At 40.0% G+C, this 27,746-nt stretch overlaps 1 protein-coding gene across 2 annotated transcripts in view; it reads right to left on the bottom strand.

The window, feature by feature from the left end:
• The window catches only part of LOC117494695 (DENN domain-containing protein 2D-like), a 47,272-nt gene that overhangs the window by 8,582 nt on the left and 10,944 nt on the right, over nucleotides 1–27,746 (bottom strand). The window contains exons 2-9 of one of the 2 annotated variants that reach the window (XM_034145635.1): nucleotides 26,308–26,371; nucleotides 26,098–26,184; nucleotides 25,858–25,917; nucleotides 9,125–9,220; nucleotides 3,385–3,557; nucleotides 2,306–2,418; nucleotides 2,143–2,212; nucleotides 1,972–2,049 (exon numbers count right to left, since the gene is read on the bottom strand). In XM_034145635.1, the coding sequence (XP_034001526.1) occupies nucleotides 1,972–2,049; nucleotides 2,143–2,212; nucleotides 2,306–2,418; nucleotides 3,385–3,557; nucleotides 9,125–9,220; nucleotides 25,858–25,917; nucleotides 26,098–26,184; nucleotides 26,308–26,371 (741 nt within the window). Of the gene's footprint in view, nucleotides 1–1,971; nucleotides 2,050–2,142; nucleotides 2,213–2,305; nucleotides 2,419–3,384; nucleotides 3,558–9,124; nucleotides 9,221–15,206; nucleotides 15,431–25,857; nucleotides 25,918–26,097; nucleotides 26,185–26,307; nucleotides 26,372–27,746 lie in introns of those variants that run through there. The other variant, XM_034145636.1, reaches the window with a different exon arrangement.

Here is a 27,746-nt window from a genome sequence, read left to right as displayed (position 1 = left end):
CCCAGTTCCCCTTAAGTGAATGTTTGTCAGTCTGAATTGACGCTGTTTGGTGTCAGTCTGAATTGACGCTGTTTGGCATCACAACGCTGTTATGAAAGTTTCTCTGGTATAACATGGGTGATGTTAGCATAGCAACCGAAGCTAAACTGACTACTTGCTAAGCCGTTTTATACAGGCACTTTTTACCGGCGTATTTTTCATTATGATTCTACTTGTGATAGTCGGACATGACAACCTGTGCAGCCCATGTATTGATTCCATCCGATAGCTGCTATAATAACAAACAAAACGTCTGCCTGCTCTCCACAATGATCAATAACAGCGAACGGATGGTCAAAGTAAGGTACAAATAAACAGAATCACACGAAGCCTGGTTAGTGTTGCCTGACTTTATAAAGCGTGTTTTTTTTTTACAAGTGTGTGGTTGCGTTCACTTTGCTCAGCACTACTGCTGGTTACAACTTTTATTTGCCGTACTCGCCTTAACTGTTATCTCAGGTTAATCTCGCCCCCCTCCGACGTAAGCGGTTCTTGCTTCTACACGGACAACTTTTTGGTGCTCGAAACGAACCGGATTCCGGAGCTTAGAGGCTGCGGTGTGAACAGGAAAACCCGGTGCTTTTCAAGCACCAGCACCGAACCGGCCCCGAAACACCGTTGGTGTGAATGGGGTATTATATTCGTTAGCAGAGCTAGCTAACCAGATGCTAATAACAACAAAGTTATTGACTGTATGATCAGTATGACAGATGAACAGATCGCCACTGGGCTTTCAACTGAAGACACAGCCACGCAAAAACTGCGGCATGTGTACGGCTCCTTATGGGTACTGCAATTTGTGAAGTCCCGGCCCGGAGCGGCGTTCTGGTGCTCTCCGTCAGAACTACACCCCTGTTATACCACGTGATGACACGTTAGGCTCGTGTTGTGTTCAAGGAACCTGACCTAACCCAGGAAAAACATGCACTCGCTTGTTTAATTATTTTGCGGTCTAGATTTCTTTAATTCTTTTCTTTTTTGCGTGTGTTTATAAATTACCTCGAGGGCCGTACCAAATGGTCTCGCGGTCCGTATACGGCCTGGGGGCCAAAAGTTCCCCACCCCTGCTTTAGACCATTTAGTAGTTAAAGGTGAGGTATGTCATTTTGGAGAAACCAGCTCGAGTGCGCTAGAATTTGAAAGTACACAACCGGAAAAAATCTGCCTCTTCCTTCAGACTTCCTTACAGAGCCCCTCCTCCAACACACACGAACGCGCACATGACCAATGAGGGCACGAGATAAGTTTGTGCACAGATGGAAGGCTGACAGGCAGGTAGGCCATCCAGTTATTTTAGCCGGGCCGGCTAAAATGATTGGTCGTGCTTTTTACAGTACTACGGCTTCCACAGATGACATTTTTTTATGTATTTATTGTCAAAGCATTTAATTTATTCATTGCTATCGGGATGTTAAGAGCATTCCATAGAATATAACAAAAAGTGTTTCTGAAGTGAATTACCCTACCCCACCTTTAAGGTTAAAAATGTTTTTGGCTTGTAACGTTTCATTAATGAACTCTCTCCAATTTTAGTAGGTACAGTATGTATTCATATCATATATACTGTATATATATAGCTTATCTGGTTGTTCCATTTCACATGTCTCCATTATGACTTATGGTGTTTATATTTTTACTTCAACTTGTAAATGAATACGTTGGTGATGATTCCACTACGTAGTTTGGCAAGTTGCCATATCCCAAAGTCTTAATAACAAGTACCGAAGCTGTCACTATATGCAACTGTTGATGAAGGGCAGAACACTGAAAACACACTATTCAGAATGAAAAGGCTAGGCCACGAGTACAATACACCACGTTTCCTGTAGTTTTTTAGATGACAGCTTTTATATATATTTTGGAAAGTCAGAATGTCTAAAGAGAAGCACAGTTGAAAGACTTCCCAGCTTATAAATGTTCATTTGAACGCACCTTGGAGAAGAGGCCAAAACAAGCCAGGGTGCTGATGATGCAGTAAGCCTCCGGGGGGCGGGCTCCTCTCCCTCCGGGCTGTGAGTGGAAGCAGAGGATATTTAGTGAACACTGGAGAATGAGAAACAGAAGATGGAAACACAGGAGAGAAACCTTCACTGGCTTACTGACCAGTAACCTCCTGCAGTATCCATTCCTCCTGCTGCCATCAATCTCCGTCAGAACGAAGGAGAACGTCTCACTGGAACACACAGAGAGCAACCATGAACAATGACCTGAAACATGGACACATGTGATCACGGTGAAAAAACGTGGGGGGGGGGGGGAGCTGTACCTGGGGTATTCTGTCAGAGGAGCCCAGTTGATGCCCTCTGGGAAACAGAAGAGAGTGATGGCCTTCAGCGTCTTCTCCTCCTCCTCCTTCTGGTATTTAGCCATCCCATCTTTCTGAAAGTACACAACCACACCTCTGTTCTTTAACACATAATATGCTTTCTTTGTTGCACTGATAGTTTTCATAGATACAAACTACTCAATATCTCCACTCTGCCTACAATATACCATAGTAACAGACCTCCTGTCGGCATGATTTATGTGAGATGAATTATGATGCTGACCACTGTGAAAACTATGTGGGCTGAACAATCATGAACCACAGGTCAAAATGACAACATTTTGCATGAGTAGAAGCAAAGCACACATTCAAATAAAGTCTACGGAGATAAGTGATTGATTTTTATTAGATATTGTTTCTGAAAATGTTGTTTTTATTTTATGAAACTCTGTACTATATCATATTACATTTAAGAATAGTATGTTAAAGGTAGGGTAGGTAAGTTTGAGAAACCGGCTTGAGATCGCTAGAATTTGAAAATACACAACCGGAGAAAATCTGCCACTTCCTTACAGAGCCCCTCCTCCAACACACACGAACGTGCACATGACCAATGAGGGCACGAGATAAGTTTGTGCACAGATGGAAGGCTGACAGGCAGGTAGGCCATCCAGTTACTTTAGCCGGGCCGGCTAAAATGATTGGTCGTGCTTTTTACAGTACTACGGCTTCCACAGATGACTTTTTTGTATGGATTTTTTGTCAAAGCACTTAAGATATTCATTGCTATCGGGATGTTAAGAGCATTCCATGGAATATAACAAAAAGTGTATCTCGAGCCGGTTTCTCAAACTTACCTACCCTACCTTTCATTTGGAACCTTTTAAAAATCAATATTTTAAACCATGTCCTTTGCAGGGGACACAAGGACATTTTCCATCTCATTTTCAACCATCTTACATACTTGAGAGAACTGAGTAAATACTTAACTCATCAGATGATAATTACATTGAAATGAAAATGCTTTACTTGTATCATCATAAACTCATCAGGCCTCTGTGTTCCACCCTCAGACTGACCTTGGGGAACTGGTAGGTGATCTGAGGTTCGTAGCTGCTGCCGTCTTTGGTCTTCTTGAGGCTGACCACCACCAGGTACTCGAAGAAGTACTGCCCACTGACGTAGCGGTGCTGCCGGGACGAGTTTTCAGCCACCTGGCCCGGCAGCTCTGGAGGCTCGGAGTCTTTGAATCCTGCACAGAATGAAGAAAGACATTGTGCTTCAGCATGCAGGGTACCACTGGGATCCAGATGGAGATTAGAAAGGTTATGATTGACGGAAATGAACAAAAAAAAACTAAAAACAAGACAATAAAGAACTATAGTTTATCTTCAATGAAGGGGAGAAACACTACTCTTCCACTTGTTCAATATCAAAATAAATGGTCCTTCATTTTTGGAATTTGATTTCTGTAAAGCCATGAAAGCAGTGTTATCTATCCCTTTAAATGATCTCTCCAACTTAAGTCATAACATCCAACATGTTGGTCTAAATCAGGGGTCGGCAACCCGCGGCTCTCGAGCCACATGCGGCTCTTTAAGCCCTCTGCTCTGGCTCCCTTGAGCTTAGACAAAAATAAGAAGGAAATACAATTAAAATATTTGTAGGACTATTTATATTTTGTTGCACGGTTGAAAATGTTTCGTATCTTGTATTTTGAGGTGATACTGTGAGACAAAAACATTTAAAAAATGGTTTTAATTAGGTCAACTAAAATATGCGTCACATCCTGCTACGTTCCCGCACCAGCGCCTTTTCTTACAGGCGAATAACCTGACCCCCGGCTCGATGAGCGAACGATGGATAAATCAAAGAAACGAAAAGTATGGGAGGAACACAGAGGGTTTAATTCTGCGTGGTTAGAGTTATCTGCTTTCACAGCAAACGATGCTGGCTTACCGGTATGTTTGATATGTGGAGAGAAGTTATCAAAGGTGCTGCAGCCTTTACGTATTGGAGGGAAAACACGGAAGAGGAAGACAGATGATGACCTTCAGTCATAATTCAATCACCTAACTCTCTTTAGGGTGCAGCTATATGTTTGATTTATTTCAAAGTGGGCCCATTTTAATTATATTCATTTTCTTCAAATGTGCAGAGGACTCCCAAAGTGCTGTGTTGATTTATTTTAAAGTAGGCCTGTGTATTTTTTTTAATTCTCCTTATAAGAGTTCTTTGTTTATTATTAGAGGTAAACAGTTTTCTATAATGTAATAAATAATAAATGCAAAAAAACTGTAGTTTGTGTCTATGATGTAACAATATATACAACTTCATAAGCTATCAAGCTATCAAATATGTTTTGCGGCTCCAGACAAAAAAAACGTGTGGAAAAGGGGGCAAAATGGCTCTTTTGGTCAAAAAGGTTGCAGCCCCCTGAGCTAAATGATAACTAAGGCAAACAATTCAAATGAAAAAAAGAGCATAAACTGTTTGATTTTACAAACGTCTAACTGCCATAACTGTCAACCAGTCTGTATGGATGCTCATAGAAAGTGCTTAGGAAGTTTAATATAACCATGTGGTTGTTAGAATGAAATTAATACTATAATGAGGTAATATTTTGAAAGCCTTTAAGGAGCCATAGGCTGATTTATATATATCCACTATGCTGAATGTTGGATAAAGTGATATTATATGTATCCTCTCTGTAGATGGAACCTCTCCTTCTGTTAATAAAGTTGTTTACAGAGTAAATGTTTGCCTCCAGGCCCAGACGTCTCTCCTGCTTTGTGCAGTCTCCTTCACTGCCGGCCTGTTCACGTGTTCGCTGCTGCATTCCTCTCTTTTTGTCTAAAATAAAAGCACAGCAGCGGGGTTTTTCTCTCAGGCTGGCAGCTTTGTGTGTGTGTGAGGCCTGCTGCTGCCACTCCCCCCACACTCACAGGACATGCACAAATACTCAGTTGGCTGGTGTTTAATGATGGTCAGAAGGCATGGTTTGCCTCCAGTTGAAAAACCTGTTCCTCCAAATTGAGTGTTGTGTGGTAGCTAATACTCAGCTGAGGAAAAGAATAATATGGCAAAAACTATACAGCAGCAACCATTGACTTTTGCTAACGCTGCTGTTTTAACCACTCCCTTGTTGATAGTTAATCTGCAATGCGTGCTGTAAACAACTTGTGCTTAACTGCCACTCAACGTTAAGGTGCTTCCAGGGAGAGAACATGTTGGAGGCAGGGGGCCGGCAGAGGAACTGAACAGGGGTCTGCAAGAGGGAGGCTGTTCCACCTGAAGTAGACCTATCTCGTCTTTGTTTTGTGATGGGAGGTTTTGCTGGAATGAAAGCCTGTTCAGCTGTGTCCACTCTGTTCTTCAGAACCCTGAGATGACATACACACAGACATACTATGGTCCTCAGCAGCAGGATTTAAAATAATTGCTAAAGTCCGCCAAAATAAAATGGGTTTTATCCACTGCAGTCGCAAACTTTGGAGCACCCTACGAGGGAATATTAGAGAGGCAATCTCATGATGCATAAAGGTTTTCACTTCCAACTCAACTGGTGGGGACGGGGAGTTATTATACCCTGCAAGAGGAATCTGTATCGTTCCTGACTCAAACAGCTTCCCTACATAATCATGTCATTGATATATACTTTGTATATAGGTGATTAAAGTTATTTTGAGATAAGCCTAAAAATGTACAATTTTAAGCATGTCCGATCCTTTTAACACAAGTTTTTGTACTGTCCAAAAGTAGGTGTTTAGGAGGGCAATGCTTAATCAATGAACGCTGATTAAGATATGTACAGTGTTGTAAAATAATCTCTACAGTTACATCTACAGTGTGATCCCTCAGCCAATAGCAGACCCCGGAGGATATCAACACTTCTTGCTGTGTCTAAAATAACTCCTTATTTTATTTGTGGAAAACCATATTTACTGACCAACATTTGATTTTGTTTTGCTCTGTGGTAATTATCCCATTTGTGTAGACAAATGAATTTCACATTCATTAGAGGCAGAGATTGCCTTCATGCAGTCAGTGATGATGCAAAGATTCATTCTGAGGTCATCTGAATTCTGGTCACTGTTAAACACCGAGTGTCTGTTCTACAGGAAATAACTTCAGACACAGCCCAGTCTTTAATAAGACAACATAAAGAGTCATCTGTAACCTAATCTGAGTATCAATATATAACGTTATGTAACCCGATTACTTTACGTTGCTTTTGGATTACCTCAATGTCTGAATAATGTAACCTTAGGAAAGAAGAAACTAAGACATTAGTTTGAAAAATGTGCCCTCTGCTGAGAGATTTTATTCAACCTGCCTTTCATTAAGCATATTCAGTTACGTTTTTTTGTCTGATTACGTAATCCCATTTCATGTAGTGAGTTATTCCCCAAGCCTGCAAGTACAATCTTATTATGAAGAACAGCTGTATATTACATCAAGGCAAACACAATTAGTGCAGGAGCATATTGAGTCAGTCAATACAAAACGTCTCTATGGGAAATATATTTCCAGATGTCACCTACTCGAAGAGAGGAGAGGAAATTGTGCTGTGATTGGTCTCCGAGTAAAGCTTCTCCACAGCCTACTTCCTGTTCTGATCGTTTCTGCTATCATTAAGACTCTATATTTATAGCAGTGGTGGAATGTAACTAAGTACATTTACACAAGTACTGAACTTGAGTACAATGTTGGTACTTGTACTTGCAAAGTAACTTTTACTCCTCTACTTTTATTTTTCAGCAGCTACTTTGCATATGAAAATATCAACACAAGATGGAATTAAACTAATAAATGATGATGTATTATTATAGGTTAAGCTACCCAGTAGTAAATCAAGTCATTCAAATGAGCTTCACCAGATGCAACATTAAAGTGGTGAAAACATGAATCCATCAATAACTCAAATACAATAGTTTAAAAAAGATGACTCTGAAATTAGCAAAACTGCATAGTGATTACTTTTACTTGACGAGCTATAAATATATTTCGATGGTGATACTTTTACTTGAGAGACTTTGAATGCAGGACTTTTGAACACTGTGGTATTGCTATTCTTACTCAAGTAACATATCTTCCTCCACCTCTGGCTGTTTGTATCCGTCATGAAACACGCTGTTTACAAAAAGTTCCGTACAAAAATGTCCTAGTAAACTAAGATACACATTCAATATTGTCATACAGATGTTAACATTTGAAGGTTACGTTGTATATTTATGTTTTTATTTAGGATGATATATAGCTGTGTCCAGTCTAAAAAACACGTTCATTTGATTGAGAAGATTTGTATATAGACAGCTTGTCTCTGAGTCTGCCTCAAAGTATGCACAGTAAGAACCTGCCTGGCCGGCCAACAGCACGTTGGTTTGTTTACATGTGTGATGCTGTGGATAGTTCTATATCGTATAGGCTTCGCTGCGCCTAGACTCATAGAACATGTAGTGTGTGTTTGTGCTAGAGAAGTAGCTGCAAAACTAAATAAAATAGTTCATGTCTGAGAGTTTCAAAATATCTAGAGTAGAATGTTTATTAGTTTTTATTATTAGACGGCTTAGTTGAATACTTGATTCTGCCGTCATATGAATCCACAGAAAGAAGTCCGACCAGTGGCAGTGTTTAAAGACTGGTTCATGGAAAAGAAAAACAGAAAACCTTGATCCGTGCTGCCGTCATTTTAAGTTACGTTGCTGTCGCCACATTCACATTCGTTGATACGCAGTGGATCGCACTATTCTTTTCACAATCATTCTTTATAAATTAAGTCATTTTAAACCAATTTTCTGAGGCAAGACGTTGGTTTATTTAGTATGTAGGATCATGCTCACCCTGTCTGTGTTGTTTTTTCATTAATGTCCGCCGTGCTGCACATTAACCCTTACTTAACTAACACTACCTCTGGATGATAGAGACTCCAGCAGTTGACAGTTTCTCTGTGTACTCTTATCTACCACTGTATTTGTGGATCATAGTGGGTCAGCGAAAATGTAAAACCAGAAGCTATTTTACAAAGTGTTTTACGTGTTGTTATCGCCTTTATTCCTGCAGGGAGAGCTGAGCGTTTGGCACACCGGCCTCCACCTGACAGCTGACTTTGGGGATGTGAAACAGAGTCTGCAGGACCACACTGTGGGTAAGTTCTGCAAATGCATTTTCTATAGTAACACAGCTGGGATCACTTTTCTGTGGGCGGATCTATTTCATAAGTCTGGCATCAACAGTAAGTGGAGTTAAGTCTAATTTAATATAAGTTTGATACTGAGAATAATAACTTGGGAGTGGGGGTGCGCCTCGCTCGTTGGTAATACAATCTGAAGAAACCTCCTTTGTTTGTAGCACAGGTGCATTCTTTCCATTTAGTTATTCACTGACAACAAAAACAAACTGTAAGCGACTCCAAAAACCATTGCCCTTCCGGTGTGACAACAATTCAGATTTTCTGACCTATATACCTGATCCTAGGATATTCCCACAGTGACACCCAATATGCACACAGAGAATAACACAGTGAGCGCAGGAACACTGACAGTTTCCTGACAGGTATCATCCTGTTGTTAGTGCGTCTGCCTCCATGCTTCCTACTCTGTACTGTGGTGCGAATGACTACGGTTAACCATCAAAATCAAACAGCTTGTGGCACGATAAAGGGAATTGAGGAGCTCAATTAAAAATGCCCCAGCAGTTCTCTGATCACAGCTACTGTCTCTTCAGTATATGCTAGACACTCCAGTTTCTGTTCTGACTTGGCACTAAGGTAACAGTGAAGAAGAAGTACAGGGGATTCTTTTGTAATGTAACACTCACCCTCTCTTTTGTGTCTGCGGAAGGACGACCACATGGCACTTAACCTCTTGAGGGCCCCCGGTCGTCCAGCGTCATCTTCACCTGACGGGATGGCAGCTGCAGAAAGAGAAGCAGAAGCTGCTCAATAATAACATTAGAACATCATTCACTTCCTCTGAGCGTTTAAAGGCCAAGCCTCGTAATATTAATGTTTTTATTTCTGCTCAGGTTGGAGTAAAGCAACCTGAGTTCAAATGATGCAGCCAGCATCTTGATCAAACATGGAGTAGTGGATTTTGCTGCACTAATAAGAATTTCCGATGTTTATATTGGTCATCAGACTCGAACAGGTGCTCTCCTCTTCAAGTCGTTAAGACTTATGAGACGTAAAATAGCAAATACTATAATGAACCCTTTATTTGACTATCCAATGCAACATGTTTAAAGAAAATATACTCACAGTCAAAAGAAAATAGAATGATTGAGAATGGAAATACTGTTACCCCAACTGCTGCACCTATTGTTTCTCAGAAACATCAATGATGATATTACCTTTGGGCTGCTCACCCAGGATATAAAGAATAACACATTTTATCACGTAACTTAACAGATCTTCCACAGACTACCTCTGACATTTAAAAACCATGCTTTCTAAATACTGTACATGCATCACTTAACAAAATAATAATGTAATGTTCTCTTGGTTTCAACTTGTACTTTCAACCAAAGAGGGGTGTAACACACATGTAGGGTTTAGGAAGAGACAGCTGATAAATCCAGCACTCCTCCTCTCTGTAATGTGAGTTTGTTTTCCATCACAAATGAAGAGAATCAATGAACAAGATGTATAAGGTGCAACATAACATTGAACAACTTCCTACGTTAAAATAAGAGTTTATTTATCTGCTAAAGCCCCTCTTACCTGTGGGGTTCCCCAAGGCTCTATCCTGGGCCCCATCCTCTTTTTACTGTACATACTGCCCCTAGGTTCAATTCTCCCTAAACACAATATTCCCTTCCACTGCTACGCTGACGATGTACAGATCTATCTGCCTCTCAAAGCAAATGTCAAACACTCACTACAGCAGTTGATGGACTGCTTGATAGAGATAAAATCCTGGCTGAGCAAAAACGTCCTCACCCTCAACGAGAGTAAGACTGAGGTCATCTTTTTTGGACCGCAACCTCCAGCCTCTAAATTCGACAAGCAGGTCAGCAGCGTAGTCAAATCCTGCTTTTTTAAAATAAGACTATTGGCCAAAACCAAGTCGTATTTATCTTTTAAAGACCTAGAAAGGGTTATTAATGCCTTTGTTACCTCGAGACTGGACTATTGTAACGCTCTGTATGTGGGTATGGACCAGGCCTCAATTAGACGTCTGCAGCTAGTCCAAAACGCAGCTGCACATCTTCTGACTGGCCACAAAAAGCGTGACCACATCACTCCAATTCTGGCCTCACTACACTGGCTTCCAGTTCGGTTCAGAATTGATTTAAAAATCCTTTTATTTGTTTTTAAAGCACTAAATGGGCTGGCTCCGGCCTATATAGCCGAACTCCTCCATCGCTACACCCCAGCCAGAGCTTTAAGGTCTGCTGACCAGCTGCTGCTGGTAGTGCCCAAGACCAGGCTAAAAACCCGAGGGCACCGAGCCTTCGCAGCAGCTGGCCCTAGGCTCTGGAACACTCTGCCCCTCCATGTGAGGTCGGCCCAGACCCTAGGGGTTTTTAAATCTACTCTTAAAACACACTTCTTCTCTCTGGCCTTCTAGTCAGAGCGGAGTATGACACCTGACATTTCCCTGTGTTTTTGCTTTTTATATTTCTGTTGTAAATTATTGTCTTTTATTGTGATTGTAGTAAAGTGTTTTTATTACATGTACAGCACTTTGGCTCGACCAAAAATTGCTTTTAAATGTGCTATATAAATAAAACTTGATTTGATTTGACATGATATTTATGATTTTCCTAGTACCTAAAGTTGGATTTTATTATCTGATTTGTACTAGTGACATATAGGTGCCATGGAAAACCCTTCTTAACAAGAGTATTAATAGGTGTATGTTTTTCTTCACTTTAATAAAAGAGGCCCTTTTTTGCTTGTTGTGGTTTTCCCTCTCCTGTAGTGTGTTCTAAAGGTTTTCGTGCATGTAAATGGTCTGCAAAGGCTGAAATCCCTGTGTTCCCTCCAGAGAGTTTCTCTCCCGTTGTGACTCTCAGGCATTTTTCCACGTGTAAGATTTTATTAATATTTCATAGGTTCATTATTACAGCTTTATTTGATATTATATATGTAGAACAACGTAACATATTATTATATTATAATAACTTTCTTCTCAGCTCTTGAAACTGAAACCATTTTGTGAGAAAACTTTTATAAATAATATTCATCATCATCATTTATCATAAACGTGCAACGATTAGTCGACTAACAATATTTTTGCCTGAATTGACAACTATTGGTCGACTAACAAATCTTTAGTCGAGGGCAGCACTAGTGACTTTACAGTGCAACACTACAGTAACTTCACTTTCTACTACTATGCTCCGTAAAAGAAAATGTCCTATCAATTTGGTTTATTACATGTATAAATATATGTATTATGTATATGTACTACAGCAACCCTCATCAACAACGCAGGTCTTCCCTAATAATCCTCTGTGGATACTGATACTACATTATTACTATTATTACAGTGCTGAATCATTTGTTTACTTGAGACTCTGAGGAAAGAATGTTCATACTGCTGCATTCAGGAGCTGTGGGAAAAAACTGCTTCGTAAAAGACAAATTCTGTCAAGCTTGTTTTTCAGATTTTAAATATTCAGCATTAGAAAAAAAGCGTTTAAATACTCGAAAAGTGCAATTCATGTTGCGCATCAGTGTATTTGAATAACATATAATATGTTTTTATATAATTATCTTTATTATTATTATTATATATGCTATATAATGTATATTATATATTTAATAAACTATTTGAAGAACTTTTTATCTCAACTTTGTAAACTTTGAATTTTTTTAAACATATCGACAGACCTGTATTCTTCTATTCATTTTAGCCCATAGCCAACGATTGTCGTATCGTGGAAAAATTATACTGTGTCAATTGTACTTTCATATTAAATAAAGTACGTAAGTATTAAGTTATAGGATCTTATAGGATTTCCATGAGCGTGTACGGAGAGATGGAGGAGGAAGACGTGCAACACATCTCCCCCGCCAGAATGGAACAGTCCACTAGCTGTTAGCTTAGCATAAACACTGCAAATGGAGTGTGTCTCTGTCCAAAGGTAACAAAATACACCTACCAACACCTCTAAAGCTCACTAAATAAAACAATATATCTAATTTGTTAAATATAAACAAACAAATTAAAAATTGGCTTTAGAGGGGGGCGTGTCCTGGACTGTTTCTTGGCACCAGGCAACCTCATGGTGACAACAAGACTTGGGGGAAATGACTGGTCTTCTGAGAAAGCAAATTTGGGTATTTCCCACAATCTATTGGACTATTCTTTTAAGTCTTCCCGTCTGAAATTAATTAATTTCCTCTTCATCTGTTTGAACTAGACATTTTCGCTAAAGACCCAATGTTTGCAAAAAACGCACCTTGCTGTTGGATATTTTTAAATACACTTTTGAAAGGTTTTGGAAGTCTTTATTGAGGTCTTTATTTTGTTACGAGGGCAGCTCCATTTTCACAAAGCTCGTCAAATCTAAAAGTCATTTGGGCAAGTGTGCAAACATTGCATTCCTACTTTGTAGAACAGAATGTAACAAATAAAGAGAAAGATATACATTTACCAAATTGTTTCTTAGCATTATAAGAATAAATACTTAATATAAGAATAAAATATTTGGTAAAACAATTGTAAATCTTTTAAATGCAGCAACAAAATGAAAAAAGAAGAAACATTCCAATACTAACAGAGAATTGAGTTAAACAGATTGGCCCGTTTTTACAAACACAAGATGCAGATATTTGAGTCAGTATCAGCCTGATCCGGACACACACAGTTCAGGGTAAATATGGGTTGAAGGTGTGTCCTCATCATGGACAATATTAGATCCTGTTGAAAGTGTGGAACTGTGTTAGTAAAGGGAAGGTCGCCACACAGACACTGGAGCTCTGATCACAACTGAATCACAAACTGCATCTGTGTTAGTGTGTTTGTCACTTCAATGTGTGGTTCGCTGTCAGACATTTTGTCACATTTATTATCTACTTCATCTGTGTGTTTTAGTTAACAGACTGAGCAGATACTGTTCAGTACATGAAGAATATGTTGAACTTAATGCATCCAAGATGACATACAACTGGAGTAGACAATAAACAGACATTTCCCAGGTTTCACTTTCAGTCTGGCTCTGCTCCCTGGGTCCTGATAACCTTTTACTGAAGTTAAAGTCTGCCATGTGAATCCTCTGTACAAGTACCAGGTGTTTGACCTGTGTCAATAGCAATGGCAGTGTTTCTCCACCCAGCAATTTGCAGTTGCACAACATTTGCAGTTGCACAACATTTGCACTGAAACTGTCCAGTCAACTTCCAAATAACATATGCAACTTTATTAGATTGTAGAGTCATGTTTTACTCTTTTACTCGTTTCTGTTCAGACTCCATGCTACTGCCTAGCTGTGCTACTGCAGCTCACCTGCGATGGGGGTGTAAATACAAGTTGTTTAAAAAGCCTTGCATGCCCTGAGGCTTGTGAACATGTTACAACACCATGCTTTCAATTCTAAAAGAAAAGGGATGGCGCAGTCACCAAGGACTAACTAAAACTGCTTCAATCCTGTTCATTTTCACTCTGAAAACCTGCAGATTTCAAATGTCATTGTATATGTTTATGTATATGTCCACGTATATCTAAAAATAGCAGTTCTTGGCTTTTAAATCTTTCAACAGTGATCATTGTCTGTGTCAGCACAGCAGCACATTCCTGGCTCAGCCTGCCATGAAGAGGCTCACATGCTCTGCTGTGAAAGCTCTTCCACCTCCAATATGAAAGGCGGCTTGGTGTTTCTGAGTGTTCCAAAATGACAAAGAAGCAAAACACATATTTTAAGTTATTAAACCACTAATTATAAATGGATTTATAGATAATAATATATAGCTTAGCTGATGGAATAGGATATCAAGATTTATTTTGTGTAGATCTGGCTTTGGCAGTGGTGGAAAAAGTATCCATATACTTTACTTCAGTAAAAGTACTAATACCACACTGTAGAAATTCTCAATTTCAAGTAAAGGTAGGCTACTGCATAGAGAATGGTACTTAAGTTAAAATATTTAATTACGATTAGGAAAATGTACTCGCAACGTTTTTGTGGTAAGTATTTTGTGTCAAAATCTGAATGTATAAAGTAACTAGTAAATTCATCTGTAAAATAAATAATACAATATAATAACTACAAAATTGGCTTCCAAAATGTAGTAGAGAAGAATTATAAAGTAGTATAAAATGAAAACAGTCGGGTCAAGTACAAGTACCTCAAATGTGAGTAAATGTACTTTTACTTTCGACCACTGGGATTTGGACTGTCACAGTAGCACATACTACAATCTTTTTTTAGCTGAACGGGATTCAAAAATAACTTTAAATTCCAATATCCGCCTTGTGCCAAATCTTTCCAAACTGCATTTAGAAAAACATTGATTTCATGTTGTTATGTTTGAAGTACTGCACTTGTATTGCTACAAAACCAAGCAATTATTCAATTCGTCATGTTTGTATTTCACCACGCTGAACTTTATTCCACTTTAGTGTTCCATATTAGGCTTTCAACTACAAAAACATGCAGTGGGGCCGTCAGTTCAGCAGCAGAGCAAACTTGGTCTGTTAACATGGAGCGGTTCAACCTGACACATGGATAGAACTCGCTCGAGACCCGCTCGAGACATGTCAGCATCGTTCTGACAGGTAGCCTACATTGGCCCGCGCGAGTCAGTAAACATTAAACAACACGTTTAAAAGTGACGCAATACTTGGTGTTAAACTTATTTAGTGTTTTAAATGTGGATATCACATACTGGCTTCACCCTAACGTTACGCAGACACACTGAGTGATAGTGGATCCTCGGCTGTGTCATACTCACTCCATCTGCTCTGGAGGTTCTTCGGTCCCTGACCTTTCCTTCTCCTGGTTACCGTTTCACTCATGGCTGCTTCACCCCACAGACAGCCCGTCCACCTCTCAGCTGGCTCTGTCGGAACACTCTCTACCACAGCAGCGGCACTTTATCGCGTCCATTACCGCACACAAACCGCATCCTGGTCGCTCCCCGCCGGCTGTGACTGCTCTGTATGCTGGGACAAGCCGAGCGGTGCTTTCTGTGGTGCGTTCAAGTCAGCTTTGAAAAACCGCTCATTGTATTTCCTAAACGGTTGGATATTATATTGGTGGACGAAGTACACAGTTCCTTTACTCAAGTAAAAGTATTAATTCCACATTGTAAATATAATCAGTTATAATCAATAGTCTTTCATTTAAAATATTACTAAAGTGAAACTATTATGGGGAAAAAATATTAAAAGTATTGAAAGTAACGACATGCTGATTGCAGGGATTGAACCAGTGCTCCACTGATCTTATGATCATCCCACTATTCCACTGAGCCATCAGTTTACCAAGTAGATATGCTATCATAAATAATCATTTCCAAAAATCATTTATTTTGTTTATATATATTCATTTATTTATGTATATATTTGTTTCTTAATGTTAAAAGAAGTGCTTTCGGTTTGAGGCATACAATCTTATTGTTGTGGATGAACTACAGTGTTAGTTTTATTAGACCTTAGCGTTGCATTTAACACTGTTGACCACAACATATTACTAGACCGACGGGAAAACTGGGTCGGACTTTCGGTAACAGTTCTAAATTGGTTTGAATCCTAATTAAAGGTCAGGAAAAATGTTGTTTCTATAGGTAACTACACATCAGAGTTGACAAACATGACATGTGGGGTCCCTCAAGGCTCCATCCTGGGGCCTCTTCTCTTTAACATCTACATGCTACCACTGGCTCAGATAATGAAAAACAACAAAATCAGTTACCATAGCTATGCAGATGACACACATTTACATAACCATTTCACCAGGAGACTATGCTCCAATTCAAACACTGAGTTAGTGCATTGAACAAATTAACCCTTGTGTGGTGTTCATATTTTTGTTACTCAGCCACACTGTAAAAAAAGATCGTAATTTTACAGGAAATAACTGTAAATTTTTATAGTAATTATCATGTTTTTTTAAATAACTTGCAAAATCCTGTAAAATGACAGATATTAACTATAAATTAACAACCCAAAACATTATTTTAAGTATTTTGACAATAACAACAAATAACGATTATTTCATTTTTTTTTACAGTAAATTTACTATATAATATTTACAGTATTTTTGCACTTTCAGAAAATACATGCAGATGTACGTAAAATAAAAAGTATTATCTGTAATTAAATATGTAACTCGTAATATAAAAGTGTATTACTATTATAAGACTTTAAGATATTTCTTTGTAATTTTAAGGTAAACATAAAACTGTAAAAAAAAGCGTCAAACAAAAAAAACGTAAAATGTAAAGTAAAACATTTTTACATAAATCATTTTCTCAATATTCGATTGAATCCACCACAAACACAAAATATTCAATGTTGAAACAAAAGTAAATAAATATGTTTTCATTAAATTCCTAACTTACTATATTGTAAACATCTACAGTTGACAATATCATTAAAAAAAATAAAAATCTTAGAAAGTGGAGAAATCTCTGCAGGGAGGACCCAGGTTTAAAACACACACTGTTATTTACTCAACAATAAGTCACAGTTATCCTTGTTTTATTTATGTGTTCTGTTGCTGTGTTTTTTTCCCATTGGTCAATATACAGTAATAAGCCTTAGTCTTACATGCAGTATAATGTGCATGGTTTTCGGATTCTGGCCGACAGCCAGAGCTACGGCACTTGAAATGGAATTCAGCCATAACACGGCAGACAAGTCAGGCATGTTTGGAATGAGTCCACAACACTCCTGATTGGTTAATATAAACGTAATCGAAGAAACCTGCCAATGAGAACTGCCCGCGCCTGTCGTTCACATTTGAAACATTCACGTCAGTTAGAGCGGGTCTCCTCCTGCGGAGCTACAGCTGTCTGCCCCTTTCACACCGGCGCTTTTCCAGCTCCGGCTCGGAGCTGCAGGAGTTTATGGATGAATGGATTAATATCGGGATCGTTTTACATCTACACGTTAAATATGAGCATCGGGACGTCAACAAAGAACAGAAGACTTGAGATCTGGTGAGTCCTGCAACTGTAATGGAGTTAAACATGTATTTAGATAATCCTTAGTTTGTGAATGTTTTATTTTTTATTTAAGGTTACGTTTCTTCTTCTAGTTAGCTGAGTTTGCATCATTAATAGGTTGTTAAATGTTAAGAAGCCCTGAGATGCTGTTTCTTGCAAGATGTTGCGCCCAAACCTGGTTTAACAAGGTGGCTGCTAACGTTAGCTTACAGCTTATTGCAGTGCTGCCGCTCCACCCTCTCGTCTCCAACACGGGAGAATTACACATAAACATGCAGCGGGGTGTCACAGTGTTGTCGCCAAGTTTAATGTAAAGTTTCACAGCTTTCTTACAGCGGAATCCAGTTTGTTAATGTTCAGTAGCCAACAGCTAGCATAGCATAAACAGCTAACCGCTAACGTTCGGCTAACTTGCTAGTTAGCTCTGCTCTATATATTACAAGCTAACATGACTAGCTAATGTCACACTGTGTGAACTAAAATACTTGTTGTATTACTACATCATACATGCTTGGTCCAAATCACTGCTAAAATTCATCATCATACAAGATTTAGGGGATCTATTGGCAGCTGCTGATAATAACATCCATCATTATGGTTTACTAATAGTTATCACTTCACTTCCTCCTCCAGCACCTGGACACAGCAGGAACCTACGCCAGGATCCTGTTTGTGGACTTCAGCTCTGCCTTCAACACCATCATCCCAGCTCTGCTGCAGGACAAGCTCTCCCAGCTGCAGGTGGATCACAGACTTCCTGTCTGTCTGTCAGGAAGCAGCACGTGAGGCTGGGGAAACACGTCTCTGACCATCAGCACCGGTTCCCCTCAAGGCTGCGTTCTTTCCCCTCTGCTCTTCTCCCTGTACACCAACAGCTGCACCTCCAGTCACCAGTCTGTCAAGCTCCTGAAGTTCAGACGACACCATGCTCATCGGACTCATCTCTGGTGGGGACGAGTCTGCCTACAGGTGGGAGATGGACCATCTGGTGACCTGGTGTAGGGACAACCACCTGGAGCTCAACGCTCTCAAGACAGTGGAGATGGTTGTGGACTTTAGGAAGAACGCAGCCCCGCCCGCCCCCATCACTCTGTGTGGCTCACCATCACTCTGTGTGACTCCCCAGTCACTGCTGTGGAGTCTTTCCGCGTCCTGGGCACCATCATCGACCAGGACCTCAAATGGGAGCAGAACAGCAGCTCCCTCATCAAAAAAGCCCAGCAGAGGATGTTCTTCCTGAGGCAGCTGAAGAAATTCAACCTGCCAAAGACGATGATGGTGAACTTCTACACCTCCATCATGGAGTCCATCCTCACCTCCTCCATCACCATCTGGTACGCTGCAGCTACAGCCAAGGATAAGGGCAGGCTGCAGCGTGTCATCCGCTCTGCAGAGAAGGTGATCGGCTGCAATCTGCCATCCCTCCACGACCTGCATGCCTCCAGGACCCTGAGGCGGGCAGGAAAGATAGTGGCCGACCCCTCCCACCCTGGACACAAACTGTTCACCCCCCTCCCCTCTGGCAGGAGGCTGCGCTCCATCAGGACCAAAACCTCTCTCCATCAGGACCAAAACCTCTCTCCATCAGGACCAGAACCTCTCTCCATCAGGACCAAAACCTCTCTCCATCAGGACCAAAACCTCTCTCCATCAGGACCAAAACCTCTCTCCATCAGGACCAAAACCTCTCTCCATCAGGACCAAAACCTCTCTCCATCAGGACCAAAACCTCTCTCCATAACCTCTCTCCATCAGGACCAAAACCTCTCTCCATCAGGACCAAAACCTCTCCATCAGGACCAGAACCTCTCCATCAGGACCAAAACCTCTCTCCATCAGGACCAAAACCTCCCGCCACCTCAACAAGGCCCCCCACTGACACTTTACCTCATCCACAACGCAGACTCTATGCATTACATAATGGAGATCACAGGATGGTAAATAATGCAATGTTTAAATATTGCTTACTGCACATATTTTATATTCTATAATTTATTGCATTCTATTTCGATGTATATTACTGCTTTATTTTATTGCTATCTTACTATATTTTTATTACAGTGTTCTTAATATAGTTCGCTATCTGTGTACTTTTTTTAATTTAATTTTTTAATTTATATGTATGCACCACGACACCTAGTCAAATTCCTCATACGTGTGAACCTACCTGGCAATAAACCTGTTTCTGATTCTGATCTTTTTGTCCTCTAGGTTGCACTGCCACGTCTACAGTAGCGCAGAATGGACAGAGGAAACATGATTGGGCCTCAAGTTTTTTGCAGCCAATATACATTCTACAAACTTGGGATAGGAGGGTGAGTGAACAAGTTATCCATTGGTTGGAACCTACATCCCCATTGTTAGACATACTAAATCCTGCACACTGCTCCTTCAAATTGACAATGTGAACATATGTTGCCATTTTGTAATTTCTGTTATTTTCAGTTGAGAATGTTTCAAAGTACTCTTAAAAAATTCAACTTACTTTTTGTTTCTACTGTTTATAAGTATGATGTTTAAATATGAAATGCTGTATTCATTAGTTGTACTATAATTCTACAAATATTTTTATATTTTAAGTTTTCAGAGTAATTGTTTCCTACAGAACATTTTGTGATTTTATTGAACCTGTTTGATTGGAAAATGTTAGAAAAAAGCTGTAAAATAACAGTATTCTACCTGTAGAACTTTAGGTTCTGTATTTATTTTAGTGTTTGATCATACAAATCTAATAAAAAAAAAAATGTAAAAAACTGTTTTTCTCATCAGAACTTTATTTAAGGTATTTGAATGTAACATTTTAAGACAATGGATTTTGAAAAGAGAGGAAAGTTTCCTCTAAAATCTTTAAGGACATTTTCTGTATACTAATTGCTTTTGCACTTTATTTCAGTTAAAGTATTTTTACTTTAATTTTATGGTTTTTGTTTGGCAGCCGCTGCTGCCAGTCATTTGACCGTTTTTTTACAGGTTTTTTGCCCGTAGAAGTTTTAGTGCTGTACTTTTATTAAAGGTTATTGACTGTAAAAAGAGAGGATAAATCTGTAAAATTACAGTGTTTTCCTGTAAAATCTTTAAGGACAATTCCCGTAAATGAATGGCTTATTCACTTTATTTCAGTTAAAGTATTTTACTTTAATTTAAGGGTTTTTGTTTGGCAGCCGCTGCTGCCAGTACTTTGACCGTTTTTTTACGAGTTTTTTTTTTACAGTGCAGGGTTCGTGGGTCTGGTGGACCCGCTGTCTTTTTGGGCTTCAATTCAACACAATCAAACTATTTTAGATGTTTACTTCATGCCAATTACAAGCAATATAAACAGCATATAAGGTTAATATTTGCCCATTTACAAGATCACATTAATGAATTAAAGTACTACTTGTTTTTTTGCCCGCTGATCGGCTGGTCCTGTGGCTCGTCTTTTTTTTGTAAGCTGATGCTCAATCTCATCCTCTTCTTCAAAGTCACTGTCAGACTCAGAATTCTCAGAAATGTGATCCTCACATTCTGAAACCTCTTCCTCTTCCTCTACATCATCATCAAATGGTTCTCTCTCTTCCAAAATCATTGCAAGGCCCTCTGAGCAGAGCATCTTGATCAGTTGTGATAAGGACCCAAACTGGCGAAGCTTTATTTATTGTGTCTCGCCCCAAATTTTGCAGCTAGGATAGAGTATGACATAATGCGGGAATGTGAGAGCAGACAGGTGTCGGTGCTTGAATTTATCAACATGGCAGGGGCAGAAACACAAAAGTCTCACACACGCACGCACACGCACGCACGCACGCACGCACGCACGCACGCACGCACGCACGCACGCACGCACGCACGCACGCACGCACGCACGCACGCACGCACGCACGCACGCACGCACGCACGCACTCACGCACGCACGCCACGCACACACGCACACGCACACACACACACACACACACATCACACACACACACACACACACACACACACACACACACACACACACACACACACACACACACACACACACACACACACACACACCACACACACACACACACACACACACACACACACACACACACACACACACACACACACACACACACACACACACACACACACACACACACACACACACACACACACACACACACACACACACACACACACACACACACACACACACACACACACACACACACAGAAGGCCCAGACAGGTGCTTTCTCCAATTAAATAAAGATAAAACTGAGGTAATTGTTTTTGGAGCCAAGGAAGAACGTATAAAAGTCAGTCATGCTCAAAACCACAGATAAAGCCAGAAATCTATGTGTAGTCATGGACTCTGACCTGATTTTCAACAGTCACATTAAAACAATTACTAGGTCAGCATACTATCGCCTTAAGAATATATTTAGGATTAAAGGTGGGGTAGGTAAGTTTGAGAAACCGGCTCGAGATCGCTAGAATGTGAAAATACACAACCGGAGAAAATCTGCCACTTCCTTATAGAGCCCCTCCTCCAACACACACGAACGCGCACATGACCAATGAGGGCACGAGATAAGTTTGTGCACAGATGGAAGGCTGACAGGCAGGTAGGCCATCCAGTTATTTTAGCCGGGCCGGCTAAAATGATTGGTCTTGCTTTTTACAGTGCTACGGCTTCCACAGATGACATTTTTTTATGGATTTTTTGTCAAAGCACTTAAGATATTCATTGCTATCGGGATGTTAAGAGCATTCCATGGAATATAACAAAAAGTGTATCTCGAGCCGGTTTCTCAAACTTACCGACCCCACCTTTAAAGGACTATTGTCAAAGCAGGATTTGGAAAAACGTGTCCATGCTTTTATCTTCAGTAGACTCGACTACTGTAATGGTGTCTTTACAGGTCTCACTAAAAAAATCAATTATAAAGCTGCAGCTGATTCAGAACGCTGCTGCTCGAGTCCTCACTAACACTAAGAAAGTGGATCACATTGCTCCAGTTCTAAGGTCTTTACACTGGCTTCCTGTGTGTCAAAGAATTGATTTCAAAATACTGCTGCTGGTTTATAAAGCATTGAATGGTCTAGTGGCCAAAATAAATGTCTGATCTCCTGCTAAATTATGAACCATCCAGAACTCTCAGGTCTTCTGGGACTGGTCAGCTTTCTGTCCCCAGAGTCAGAACTAAACATGGAGAAGTTCAGTTATTATGCTCCAAATATCTGGAACAAACTACCAGAAACCTGCCGGTCCACTGCAACTCTTACTGCTTTTAAATCCAGGCTGAAGACTTTTCTTTTTGCCGCTTCTTTTAATTGAACTATTCATATCTCACACTGCACTGTAACTTTTATTCATGTATTTTTTATGTTTATTGTATTATGCCAAATGCCATTTTATAATGTGTTTCCACTGCACTATTTTTTTAATGCTCTTAATGTCTTTTTTTTTTGTAAAGCACTTTGAATTGCCTTGTTTTGAAAGGTGCTCTATAAATAAACTTGCCTTGCCTTGCCTCGCCTTGCCTTGTTTAGTTTATACTTTAGGTAAAACATGAATTTGAATGGACAAATCAAGTAATTTAAGCAGTCAGATAATGAAAATGGAATTTAAAATGTATTATTTCCCTCTGAAATGTAGTGTAGTAGAAATAGAATGTGGCATGAAATTACCCAAGTAAAGTACCTCAAAATTAGTGAATGTACTTACATTCCATCTCTGATTATATTTCTTCAACCTCTTTTCTCTGTAAGGGAAGATCTTCTTCAATAGGCTTTAACGAAATCAAGTAAGTCACATATCAAGATAAAACAACAAAAATACGCCATGGAGGCTCAACAGGTCAACTTCAACAGAATCTGTTGTAACCAGCTGTAACCCTGAACCAGTTTGAGTCACTGTGCTGGATGCACAGTGACTCAAACTGGTTGAGTCAGTTCAGTTCAGAATAGCTTTAACCTTAATGAGAACCTGTTCATCGTCAGGAGCTGACTCATGCTTACTTTAATTACTTTTCATCCACTTTTACAAGACTGTTAAACAGGTCGAGACTCCTGGAAAAGACTGTTTATGATTCTAGTAGCCTACTTTCAACTGGAACAAGTACTCAGATCTTGTACTTAAGTAAAAGTAAAGTACCAGTGTAGGAAAACAGAGTAAGCATTTACTTCATGTTTTTTAAATCGGGCCCTATTTTGCTTATTTTCAGGTTCATATTGTGTTTTGCGTCTCTACTGTGACATGTCTCCATGCTTTAATGTTCAAAAAGCTCTTTATTTTTCTCATACTGCCTGTGCTGTAGCACCTCTTTTCACCCTCTGTCTGAAACCAGCTCAGTCTGCTCTGATTGGTTAGCTGGCCGGCTCTGTTGTGATTGGTCAACCACTTATGCCCCTTTTCCACCAAACCGGATCCGGTTCAAGAACCATTATTTTGCTTTTCTGGTGCTAAACCGGTTCTCCTCTGTAGCACCACTTGTATTTCCACCGCTCAGAGCCCGAGTGGAGCTCGAGTGGAGCTGCGTCATTGCGTCATCGTTTGCGTCATCCCTCATATCGACAACAACAACAATGATCCCGGTAGTCTTTCTTGAGTTTTTTTAGCTTGTTGCTTATTTGCTCCAGAGTCCGGTGGTATCCAGCTTTGGCCAACTCCCGATGCAGCTGCTGGAAAATAGCTTTAGACCGCGTTGTGCCGTCCAACTTCCTCTATACCTCTTGCGTTGACCAAAGCCCGAGGAGGTAATTTGTCTCTTCAGCGGTCCACTGCTGCTTACATTTACTGGCATCCATCCTGGTTCGTAGTTGTGTGTGTTGCTGAACAGAATTTGCGGCATTTTGTTGTTGTTGTGGAAAAGCTGCATTTGAGATGTCCCGCCCCTTAAGGTGCGTTCACACTGGACGCGATGCGAAGATTCGCTTCGCTCTAATCGCTCTTATCGCATCGCTCTAAACGCTCGAGTTTCACCGTGGCTGTCAGCTGTGTTTACTCGCATCATTCAAACAAGAAGCGCTGGCCAGGGGGCTACAACTACAACAAAATGAACATATTTTACCGTGATTTAATTGTAATACACGTTTCTAAATGATGCCGAAGTAACAACATACTGATACCAGTTAGTAAAAACCATGAATTAATGCTTTGACAAGTCTGCAGACAAGACGGCAGGCGAAAAATCTTTTAAAATGCTTGTTTTCTGAATGGAGATTGGACCGACCAGGCTAAGCTAACGTTGTATATGCTCCACCCACACTCACAACAACGGCCTATACAGACATAAATAAACCAGCGACTGTATTCACCATGACACAGGCAGTCTGTGGTTTGTACTTGTTTAACTTTTGTCTAGTTTCTGAACAGATATGAGGAGCTGTGAGCTCTGAGTGCTAACAGCTAACGGCTGATGTTTTGGTTTTCTGGTTCAACGTCAGTGACGACAGGCTGAGATCCTCACTGCTGATTAGCTACCGCGAGATCGCGTCACGCGAATTTGACGCTCGAGTTGAAACAATTGAACTTGAGCGGCCCCCTCCAATCGCCTCAATCGTGCGGCGTGCATGAAGCGGTTGATGCGAATGCCCAACCCAGTCTCATGGCATTTCGTGTTATAGTCACGAAATTAATCTATTGATTCGTGTTCACCAACACGATTTCCCCATTTTTTTCGGGTCACACAGAACGATTTTAAAAGCAATGTAAATAATAACAAATTAGAAGGAAAGAAGATAAAAAAAAATACAGATTTCAGTATTCTGACACAGAACGATTTTAGAATCAATGTATTTCTATTGGTAGTATGTTTCGTGTCTGCACCAAATAATAACAAATTATAAGGAAAAAAAGATTTTAAAAATACAGATCTCAGTATTCTGAGGCTCTGAGCCCCATTTCTTTTCCTCGCGGACGGCAAAAAAAGTCAGACATTATACAATTTAAAATAAAAACAATAATCGTGGCTTGATATTGAGTAAGAACATGTTTTTATGAACCACACAGCTTCTGGTCTTCCAAGACACGACCGGACAAAAAGACGTGGTGCAGGCACGAAACATACTACCAATAGAAATACATTGCTTTTAAAATCGTTCTGTGTGACACGAAAAAAAGGGGAAAATCATGTTGGTGAACACGAATCAATAGATTACATTTATTTCGTGACTATTGAGACCCGTGAGACTGGGTTGCAATGCCGCGGCGCGATTGAGGCGAATTTGCGTCTGTCTCTGCATTGACTTTACATGTAATCAGGTGAGGGGGGTTGTGTGGGAGAGAAACTCCCTCTGGAGGGAACACAGGGATGTTAGCCTTTGCAGACCATTTACATGCACAGAAACCTATAGAAAAAACTACAGGAGAGGGGAAAACCCCAAAAGGCAGAATAGGGCCTCTTTAAGATTTTTAGGAGACTTGCTTGTGACTTGGACACGTGTGACATATTCCCACTTCTGCAGATCTGCTATCCTTCATACCTGTCTCGTTCACCTGGTCCTCGGTACAGTGGAGCTTTGAGGCCTCATCTTGGACTGACTCTAGGATTAGAAATAAAAAAGAATTCAATGTCTACAAGTTTTAACTTCTAATCTTTGGCCAGTTGGTGTTTTTCATGGGGAAACAAATTAATGTTTATTTTATTGTATGAGAATGTCTATGGTTTTTGGCAGATTGTAACAATAGTGAACTGTAAGGAATTATGACAGTATATTGTTTACCCTTTCTCGATGTCTCCCGTACTGATGAAAAAGACATCAACCCTCTCCGCCGTGTGAATCCTCCCTCTTCATTACTGTGGTGTCTTTCTGCAGAAATTCACATTGATATCGTGATGCGTTATCAACAAAATAAAGGATAAATGACAAGCAGGAATTGTCTTTATTTAAATCAAGACATTTGACATCACTTGTATTGCATGATTCACTTACTTTTAATACGCATAGATGCAAAGCTGAAACTCCTTGAGTTTGGAGGCAGCTCCGTCTCCAAATGCTGAGAGAAAGAGGAATAAAGATGGGTTTAAATAAATATAGAACTGTGTACCATCAATTAGTGGTTTAAAAATATATAATAACAATTTAAAAAAAGCATGTCAGTATCTGAACAGCTACTGGTCATGCAAGTTGGATATATATTTATAACATGATTCCTAAAGATGATTCATCTAGTGCTACTGTTGCGTCACAATTTTCCCTTTTAAACCAACATCGCTTCATTACATGACATGTTACTTGTTAGACGCTTTTATCCAAAGCGACTTACATACTCAATACTGTGGACAATCCCCACAGGAGCAATTTGGGGTGAAGTGTCTCAGGGACACAACGACATGCTGACTGCAGTTGGCCCCTATTTGCTCATTGTCAGGTTTCATATTAGTATTTACTGTCTCTACCGGTTTAATGTTCAAAAAGCTATTTATTTTTCTCATACTGCCTGTGCTGCAGCACCTCTTTTCACCCTCTGTCTGAAACCAGAGCCCAGTCTGCTCTGATTGGTTAGCTGGCCGGCTCTGTTGTGAGCCCCTCTGGAGGGACATATAGCTGTCATGAAATTAGCTTAGTCATGTACAGAAGATGAATTCTGATGTTTAACACTACATTTCAAATGAAAGTAACCTAGATATTACTGTTGCTAAAAATCTTCCAGCCACCAGCGGAAGAACTGATCACTCTGCAGATGCATCTTTAATCAGATGGCAATTGTTTGACTCAAATACTGTACTTTTTTTTGCTGTGTCAGAGTCTGGGTATGTGTATCCTGATCACCAAAAATAACTAATACAAGCAAATAGAAACCATTTCCTCACTACCATTAGTGACTGGTGTTGGTGTGTTGATGCAGCTTTCAGTCAGTTGGGCTGCTGTTTGAATATTTAACTGGAGGCTCATACGGCATGAACTGTAGGCTACATGAGCCTTAATGCTTCTGCATGGGAAGACAGAGACACTATTTATAGCCAACCAAAATGACAGGACATGATGATGCCCTATGGGAAAACTCCCGAGCAATATAAACCACCAGTGTACAATTGGAATGCATCAAGGCAGGGTAGGAGTGGAAAACAACATAAAGAAAAGCATCTTCTAATATCAGTAAGTTAGTTGATAAACAATGTCTGTTTGCATTTTGAGTTTCCTTTTTCGTCAGTCAATGATCTTCTCTGGGAAACATCCCCTGGCTAAGGCAGTTATGGGTTTAATGTTTTGTACACAAAACTAAAGCCAAAAGTAAAATGATAGATTCCACTGTACAGTGACGGAGACTCATTGTCAAATCCTCACAGCGGTGGAAGAAGTATTATAATTTAGTAAAAGTGCTAAAGTGTAAAAAGAAAGTAAAAATACAAAGTATCAGCATCACAATA

Source organism: Trematomus bernacchii, unplaced genomic scaffold (genome assembly GCF_902827165.1).
Source record: "Trematomus bernacchii unplaced genomic scaffold, fTreBer1.1, whole genome shotgun sequence".
NCBI classification, from domain to species: Eukaryota; Metazoa; Chordata; class Actinopteri; order Perciformes; family Nototheniidae; genus Trematomus; species Trematomus bernacchii.
This window is presented reverse-complemented; position numbering and strand designations above follow the sequence as displayed.